Source organism: Talpa occidentalis, unplaced genomic scaffold (assembly GCF_014898055.3).
Source record: "Talpa occidentalis isolate TD23 unplaced genomic scaffold, MPIMG_talOcc4v2.1 talOcc4.7, whole genome shotgun sequence".
Classification (NCBI taxonomy): Eukaryota; Metazoa; Chordata; class Mammalia; order Eulipotyphla; family Talpidae; genus Talpa; species Talpa occidentalis.
This window is the reverse complement of record NW_023605083.1, coordinates 329,368-337,796: the sequence shown is the minus strand read 5'-3', so window position 1 is coordinate 337,796 and position 8,429 is coordinate 329,368. Positions and strand designations below refer to the sequence as shown.

Here is an 8,429-nt window from a genome sequence, read left to right as displayed (position 1 = left end):
GGGTCCCTGGCAACAGCTCGTGAGGTCACAGAGCCCAGGGTGTCCAGGGAGCAGCCAGGGCCCTGGCAATGAATTTCGACCAGAAGGCGGTGAAGTTCCTGGCAAGCTTTCACGTCAATGGCGGCAGACACTGGGCCCACGGCCCGCTGAGGCAGGGGCCACTCACACGTGCCCTGAACCTGGGGTGGTGGGCGGGCTGGGGGCAGCTGGGGGTAGCGGCTGGAGGGACTGTGCCCCGGGATCTTCTGCAGGCCCAAGGTTGGTCTGGGACTGGGGCCCACCTGGGACACCATGCGGCCCCCAAGGGTGCAGAAGTTTCCAGCCAGCCTCAGGAAGAAAATGGGCACCCTGCAGGAGCCCTGCCCTGGCTGCACCCACAACCTGAGGGAGCTGGGTGAGCGAGGGCCGGGCGGTGGGGCAGGGTCGGGGGGATGGCGGGCACTCAGGGGTCCGTGGCTTCCCGCCAGTGCTGGAGCGACGGCCCCCCATCCTTATCGACCTGGACACCCCGGGCCCCACCACGTACCAGGTGCCCGACGCCTCCCTCCGTGAGTCCTCCCCGCACCCCCACTTCAGCATCGGCCGCAAGCATCCTGCCCGTGGTGCGTGCCATCCCACACCCTGGGGGGATGGGGCACCCACGTCTGTCCCCAACACGCCACCTCCTTGCAGAGGGTGGTGGCCGCAGGGCCTGGCATTCCGTGTGGCTGCAGAGCGAAAGCCCTTTCACGCAGAAAACCGACTTCAACCAAGAGCTAAAGGTCCGGAGGTCACCCCAGTGGCCCCGCAGGGGGCCTGCAGGCGGGGACATGCAGGTGCGGGGAGGGGTCCCGCAGGAGTCGCTTCTCCTCTGCAGTGGCCATCGCCCGCTGACTACCTGCCCCGGAGCCGGCCCGCCCACCCAGCCTTTAGCTTTGGAGGCCACTGCCCGGCCCCTAAGACACCTGAGGCCCACTACCGCCTGGGGCAGCTGCTGGCCAGGGGTGTGGGCCCCCAGACACCGCCCTCCTCCGAGGCCCAGGGGGACAAACGGCCGGGCCCCAACGCCTACAACATCGTCCCCGGGAGCCGGCTGCGCAGCCCACACCCGCCCGCCTTCTCCATGGGCCAGTCGCCCGCCTCTGCCTCCTGGATCCGCTCCCGTGAGGAGGCCTGGGCGGAGGGGCCGGGGGGCTGGCGTGGGGCCGGGGCTGGGGGTCCAGGGGCCACCCGCTCGAGACCCAGGCTCTGGTCTCCCCTGCAGCCCACACCCCAGGCCCCGCCGCCTACCATGTGGAGCACTGCTTTGACTCGCGCTTCCCCGCAGCGCCGGGGGTGCTCATCCAGGGCGTTCGGAGGCCCAAGCGCCACGACACGGGCCCCTTCTGTGCCATCTAGACCCGCGCGGCCGGGCCAGGCTTGGAGGCCGCCGCCCTGGAACCCGGGCCCTGCTGGCCTCCGGGCCTGGGAGGGGAGCCTCTGGCCACAGACCCACTGTGGGCCAGGACCAGCAGGGCCCGCTGGCAGCACCCACCCAGGTCTTTGCTACCCAGAAATACAGTCGCTGCCTCTGAGCATCCTGCGGCATGGCATGCAGCCCTGTCACCCTGGCCTCCTGGCAGCCCCTTGGGTGCTCTCTTCTCTCAGAGGGTGGCAGCTGGGGCTTCCTGGCCAGGGCCAGGGCAAGGCGGAGACCCTGTGGCCATCAGGACACCCCGACCTCACAGAGACCCCCCCCCCCAGGGCCAGTCCTGCAGCCAGTCCACCAGAGGGTCAGACGGCTGAGCTGAGGGACTGACAGCTGGGTGGAGTGGGGCCAGATTGCCTGAGCTGCCATCTTGGGGTGCGGTCAGCCTGCCCAGGCACCAGGGAGGGCCCAGTGGACCCCACTTGCCCCCAGGCCTGGCCCAAAGACCCAAGCGGGGCTTGGCTGCCTGAGTCCCCGAACTTGCCCAGAGTCCACCCTTGGGGCCTTCCTGCGGACAGCTGCTGCTCATCACCATCGGCCGGCCCTCCCGCCCAGGGCTGGCCCCAGCTGTGTCCGCCAGGGCCGCTGTCCTCGAGTTCCTCCCCCCGCCTCCCCCCTGCCCTGGGCGGGCCCGAGCCACGCCTCCCCAAGAGGCGCCTGGAGCTGCCCCCAGGGTGCGGCCGCGAGCCCCGCAGGAGCCCAGGCCCGGGGACTCGGGGCCGGAGCCGCAGCAGGGCGGCACTGGCCGCCGGCCCGCACTGACCAGCTCCGTCGCGGGGCCCCGACCCTGGCAGCAAGGGGACCCGGCTCCCGGCGGTGCCCAGAGCTCGAGCGCGCGCAGCCGGGTGGGCGCGGGGACGCCGGCCCGCGGCCTTCCCCCAGGAGGGCGCGAGGAAGGGGGGCCGCGCTGGAGCGCGAGGCGGACGCCAGGCCCCGAGGGGCGCGGCCCGGGGCGCGGCGGGCGGGGCGGGCTCGGGCGGGGCGGGCTGCGGGAGGGGAGCGGGGCCGCGGGCCGCCGGGCGGAGGCTCGTCGGGCGGTGCCCGCCCCGGCCCTGCGCGAGCGCGCCAAGGGGCGAGGGCGCTGCGGGCCCTGCGGGGCGCAGAGGAGGGCGGCGCCCGCACCCGCCGCCTGCGCCCGCCGGGGCGCGGTCCTGCGTGCGCCCCACGACCAGCGGCGCGGCGGGGGCTCCCTGGGGGCGGGGCCCGGGGCGGGCCTCTGGCGGGAGCTCGGCCTGGGGCGGGGCCTCGGCGGGCGGGGCGGGCCTCTGGCGGGAGCACGCACGGCCTGGGGCGGGGCCTCGGCGGGCGGGGCGGGGCCTCTGGCGGGAGCACGCACGGCCTGGGGCGGGGCCTCGCCTCCCTCTGGCGCCCGGAACCCCTGCGCGGCGGCGGCGCTGTTTCCCGGGGACGGCGGGCGGGCGGGCACCCGTGCGGGGCGGAAGTGCGCGCGGAAGTGGGCGGTGCGGGCCGAGCCGAGCCGAGCCGAGCCGGGCCGGGCCGCGCTGCGGGCGGGAGCTGGCCGAGCTGGAGGGCGCGGGGGAGCGGGCTCGGGCGGGGCCCGGGGCCCGGGCGAGCGGCCTGCCGGGGGCCCTGCGGCGGCCGGGGCGGCGCCGGCGGAGCGCGGCGGCGATGGGGCGCCCGGCCGGGCGGGGGCCGCGGCCTCGGCCGTCTTCGCGGGGCTGCAGGACCTGGGCGTGGCCAACGGCGAGGACCTGAAGGAGACGCTGACCAACTGCACGGAGCCGCTCAAGGCCATCGAGCAGTTCCAGGTGCGGCGGCGCGGGCGGGCCGGGCCTCCCCGCGGGCCTCCCGCGCGGCCCTCGCTGACCCTCTGCCCCCGCAGACGGAGAACGGCGTGCTGCTGCCCTCCCTGCAGTCGGCGCTGCCCTTCCTGGACCTGCACGGCACCCCGCGCCTGGAGTTCCACCAGTCCGTGTTCGACGAGCTGCGGGACAAGCTGCTGGAGCGCGTGTCCGCCATCGCCTCCGAGGGGAAGGCCGAGGAACGGTGGGTGGCGGCCGCGGCGCGCCCCGCCTGAGCCCGGGCGCCGTCCCGGGCTGCGCCCCCGCGGCGGCGGCGCCGCGGCTCAGCCTGTCTGCGGTCGTTGCAGGTATAAGAAGCTGGAGGACCTTCTGGAGAAGAGCTTTTCGCTGGTCAAGATGCCGTCCCTGCAGCCGGTGGTGATGTGCGTCATGAAACACCTGCCCAAGGTCAGCCGCCTGCCAGTCCAGGGCGCGCTCAGCTGCGGGGAGGGCTGCGCCTGCCCCAGCCCCAGTCCGGCTCCCGGGCCAGCACCCGCAGGCTGCGGCTGGGTGCGAGCAGCCCTGGGGCCCCTGGGACAGAGCGGGGGGCCGGCTGGCAGGCAGGCAGGCTGGGGCTGGGCTGGACGAGGCCTCCCGACCCCTCCCGAGGGAGCCCTGGGCACCAGTCCCGCTCACCGGCCTGTGGCCCCGGCAGGTGCCGGAGAAGAAGCTGAAGCTGGTGATGGCTGACAAGGAGCTGTACCGGGCCTGTGCCGTGGAGGTGAAGCGGCAGATCTGGCAGGACAATCAGGCGCTCTTCGGGGACGAGGTGTCCCCGCTGCTGAAGCAGTACATCCTGGAGAAGGAGCGCGCGCTGTTCAGTTCCGAGCTGTCCGTTCTGCACAACTTCTTCAGTCCGTCCCCCAAGGCCCGGCGCCAGGGCGAGGTGAGCCCATGCAACCCGAAGGCCTGCGTGTCGCACTGGCTTTGCTGCCGCGCTGGCCTTCAGCAGCCTGGGGTGAGCGAGGCGAGACCTACAGTTCTTTCGGGGAAAGAGACAGCCTCTTCACCCCTCCCAGGGGCAGGTCACTTGCTCTTTGACGTTGCCTCTGTAGAGCAGTGCCGTGTGTGTGTGTCTGTGTGTGTGTGTGTGTGTTTGGGGGGGCTCTTCCTTGTTGGTCTTGTCTTAGATTACGCTTGGGGGTAACCGAGGCTGTTTGCAAGGGTTTTTGCTTAGCCCAGCCCCCGGCACAAAGGGAGGACGGGGCACAGCCACGGTGGAGGCAGCGATGGTAGCTGTGATGCTTTTCCCGACCCGCTGTGCCCGCCGGGGCTACGGGCAGGGCGGGGCAGGGCCCCAGCAGCCTGGCCCCGAGCTGGCGCAGGGTTCCCTGGATACTTAACGCTGCGTGTCGCCCGCAGGTGGTGCAGAAGCTGACACGCATGGTGGGCAAGAACGTGAAGCTGTACGACATGGTGCTGCAGTTCCTGCGCACGCTCTTCCTGCGCACACGCAACGTGCACTACTGCACCCTGCGGGCCGAGCTGCTCATGTCCCTGCACGACCTGGATGTGGGCGACATCTGCTCCGTGGACCCCTGCCACAAGGTGCTGCCGCCCGGCCGCCCAGCCCCTCCCCTGCGTGTGTGTGTGTGTGTGTGTGTGTGTGGGCAGGGCGGGGACACGCCGGCTGTGCAGCGTCCTGGGAGAGACGCAGTACCCACCCGGGCTGGGCCCAGAGCCCTTTGGGACGTTTGCCTCCCCAACACTGCTGGCCGTGGGGCATGGGCCCTCCTGTGGGTTGACTTTCGACCTGGTGCGAGCACCAAGTAGGGGGCAGGGGCGGGGGCGAGGCGCTGAGCCCTTCCTCGAAGCCCTGTCTCCGCTGCTGCAGTTCACTTGGTGCCTGGACGCCTGCATCCGGGAGCGGTTCGTGGACAGCAAGAGGGCCCGGGAGCTGCAGGGCTTCCTGGATGGAGTGAAGAAAGGGCAGGAGCAAGTCCTGGGGTGAGGCTTGGCCGTGCACCGCACCCAGCCCCGCTTCCCCCACCAGCGCTGCCCCCTGGCCTGTGGCAAGCAGGTGTCCAGCCGTAGCGTGGGAGAGCTGCCCTGCCAGGCCTGCTGCCCTGGGAGAGCCAGGGCCAGTCTCGGGCCAGAGCCGGGGCCCTGTGCTGGGTAGTGGTGCCAGAGGGGGTGGGTGGAGGCCAACGCCGGCCCCACCGTAGCTCCCGCTGTCCAGGACGCTGGCTGGACCGATGGTCAGCCGGGCCGGGATACAATTTGTGTTTAAACCTTTTAACTCCTCGGGGTCTCTAGTTAAGTCGAGGGTGAATCCATGTGAGCCTTTTTTGTGGCAAAAAGTGGGTTGTCCTGGGGTGGAAGGATCTGGGGGGCTGGGAAACCCGCCTGCTCCATGCCAGGGTCTACCCTCCAGGGACCTGTCCATGATCCTGTGTGACCCCTTCGCCATCAACACCCTGTCGCTGAGCACGGTGAGGCACCTGCAGGAGCTGGTGGGCCAGGAGACGCTGCCCAGGGTGAGCGAGCTGCCCAGGGGCGGGGTGGGGGCGTGCTGCCCAGGATGAGCATGCTGCCCCAGGGGTGTGCAGGCCGGAGGTGAGCGTGCTGACCCCTCCCCCGCAGGACAGCCCGGACCTGCTGCTGCTGCTCAGGCTGCTGGCGCTGGGCCAGGGGGCATGGGACATGATTGACAGCCAGGTCTTCAAGGAGCCCAAGATGGTATGGACCGGCCAGCCGCCTCAGGTCCCCAGAGGGCAGTGCGGCCTGAGTGCCACCAGGGCCCTGAGCTGGGTACCTGGCTGCCTGCTGACCTTCCTGGGGTGGGGGGGGCCCTCATGGGGCACACCTTTGTGGGTGTATAGAGCATCAGTGTCTTAGATCAGGCACTGGCCGGGGTCACTGGAGGGAGCGGGGCAGGAGGACAGAGGGCTGAGAACTAGGAAGTGGCAGTCTGGGGAGCCTGGAAGGACAGACCCTTCCCCGCTGTTGGGAGAGGTGGGGACATTGCTGGGCCCAGCATTGGGGCTTCCCTGGCCAGGAGGTGGAGCTCATCACCAGGTTCCTGCCCATGCTCATGTCCTTTGTGGTGGACGACCACACCTTCAACGTGGACCAGAAGCTTCCCGCTGAGGAGAAAGCCCCGGTCCTGTACCCCAGTGCGCTGCCAGAGAGCTTCACTAAGTAGGCAGGGCGGGCCTGGCGCAGCGGGGTGCCTGGCGGGGCGGGCACGGGGCGGGCGTGCTCTGACCCCGGGCGCAGGTTCCTGCAGGGGCAGCGCCTGGCCTGCGAGGTGGGCCTCTACTACGTGCTGCATATCACCAAGCAGAGAAACAAGAACGCGCTGCTGCGCCTGCTGCCCGGGCTCGGTGAGTGGCCACCCGCCCTTGCTGGCTGTGCTGGCGTCCGTGCATCTCCAGAAGGCTCCTTGGGCGCCCTGGCAGGGTGCAGGGGCGCAGCACCGGGGAGCCCCCCTGGCTGGACCCGACTTGCGCGTGGCCTCCGGTCTGGTCTGCACGGGGAAGAGCGCCCTCCTGGGCCTCGTTGCAAGCTGGCTGGCCCCTCCCCCGAGCGCAGGGTCTAGACTGGGGCCTGCAGCAGCTCCCGGTGCAGAGGGACACGTGGGAGAGGGCGCTGGTGCAGTGGCCGTTCAGTCGCTGGGACTGGCCAGGCTGCCTCTGGGCCCCGCCCTGCCTCCGGGGCCGTCCAGCCGTCCTTCCTTGTACACATCGGGTGCGGCTGCTGCCTGCCGTCAGTGGGCGCCGCGAGTCTTCCACAGTCCCCTGGGTGTCTGCGAGTTTGACGGCCCTGTTTGGGGGTGGAGGGTGGCCTCGGCTTCCCTGCGGGGCAGGCCTGGCCAGCTCCCTGGATGGCTCTTCACCCTGTGCCCTAATCCTGGTGTTTTCTCCCGGAGCCAGTTCGCTCCAAAGCTGGGCCCGCCCCTAGGATGGCACCTGCCCCACCCCACGGCCCCTCCCTATGCCCGCCTCCCCCGCTGGTGCTGGCTCCGGGGGCACCACAGTCTGTGGGTCCCGGGCAGAGGGCCGGCTGTGGGCAGGGTGTGGGCGGCAGGTGGCTGGGCTGACCCTCGCGGTGCCGCCGCAGTGGAGACCTTCGGCGATCTGGCCTTTGGTGACATTTTCCTGCACCTGCTCACGGGGAACCTGGCGCTGCTGGCTGACGAGTTTGCCCTGGAGGACTTCTGCAGCAGCCTGTTTGACAGCTTCCTCCTCACCGCCTGCCCCAGGTACCTGTCCTCTGGGGCATCACGTGCGGGGCGGGGCGGCGGGGCCTGGCCTGGCTGCAGCTCTCGCTCTTGCAGGAAGGAGAGTGTCCAGCGCCACGCACTGAGGCTCCTCGTACACCTGCACCACCGGGTGGCCCCCGCCAAGCTGGAGGCCCTGCAGAAGGCGCTGGAGCCCACGGGTCAGGTGGGTGCCTGCGGCCGCATCCCAGCGTGACTGTCGCTGACCCGCGCGCCCGGCTGAGTCGCTCCCACTGTGCTTCCCCCACAGAGTGGCGAGGCCGTGAAGGAGCTGTACTCCCAGCTGGGCGAGAAGCTGGAGCAGCTGGACCCCCGCAAAGCCAGCCCCGCCCCGGCCACCGAGCCCCCAGCTCTGGAGCTGCCCCTCCCTGCGGTGCCCGCCCCGCCGGCCATCTGAGGCCCTGCCTGCTGGACCCGGCCACCTCCTGAAGACAGCCAGACCCCCGACCCCCGTCTGCGGGTGGCTGCACCAGCTTGTCTGCCTCCCCACCGTCTCAGCCCAAAGCAACGAGCAGGGAGAGCCCCGTGTCCCCGGGGAGCGGCGGGGCAGCCGGGGAGACGCAGACACAGGGACTCCGGTCGGCCCGCTGCCCCGGCAGGCTGCACTCAGCGAGCAGGGACCTCACCTCTGCCTCAATTTACCCTCAGGCTTCCTGCTCCTGTGCTCACTGGGCCGTGTGGATGAGCGAGGGATTCGCGTGTAAATAAAAGACATTTTGGTAATGGCGGGCGAGCTGTTCTGTGTGGTGCCCGCCCGGACGCCCCGGGCCTGCTGCTCCCGCTGCCTCGGCTCTCCTGCCCCACCTGGCGGAGGCAGGGGCCGTGGTGGCCAGCACGCCGCAGGCTCCAGCGCCAGCGGACCCTGCCTAGTGACGGGTGGCTGCCGGGCCACAGCAGGCAGCAGCTGGGACACTGAGGCCCCTGCGTCCAGCTCCCACAGGGCCCCTTTGTGCCTGGG

At 71.2% G+C, this 8,429-nt stretch overlaps 2 protein-coding genes across 8 annotated transcripts; both read left to right on the top strand.

Annotated features, from left to right (window-relative positions):
- Window positions 1–34: 34 nt before the first annotated feature.
- STPG3 (sperm-tail PG-rich repeat containing 3) lies at window positions 35–1,998 on the top strand. 7 transcript variants are annotated; one of them, XM_054689052.1, is made up of 6 exons: window positions 35–151; window positions 252–394; window positions 468–602; window positions 673–761; window positions 857–1,142; window positions 1,244–1,998. In XM_054689052.1, exons 1-6 carry the CDS (start codon window positions 69–71, stop codon window positions 1,375–1,377), a joined length of 870 nt encoding a protein of 289 aa, XP_054545027.1. In that variant the 5' UTR covers window positions 35–68; the 3' UTR covers window positions 1,378–1,998. The 7 variants fall into 7 exon arrangements, with proteins under 7 accessions (XP_054545027.1, XP_054545028.1, XP_037348673.2 ...); XM_054689053.1 differs by having other exon boundaries at window positions 447–548; XM_037492776.2 differs by having other exon boundaries at window positions 447–602.
- On the top strand, window positions 1,566–8,220 carry NELFB (negative elongation factor complex member B). The gene is given in 15 exon segments (XM_037495377.2): window positions 1,566–1,609; window positions 2,920–2,987; window positions 2,990–3,216; window positions 3,291–3,454; window positions 3,558–3,657; window positions 3,905–4,135; window positions 4,612–4,797; window positions 5,084–5,196; window positions 5,624–5,726; window positions 5,833–5,928; window positions 6,248–6,390; window positions 6,469–6,575; window positions 7,312–7,453; window positions 7,529–7,637; window positions 7,722–8,220. Coding segments are annotated over 15 exon segments (1,980 nt in total). The 3' UTR covers window positions 7,869–8,220.
- The last annotated feature ends 209 nt before the right edge of the window (window positions 8,221–8,429 follow it).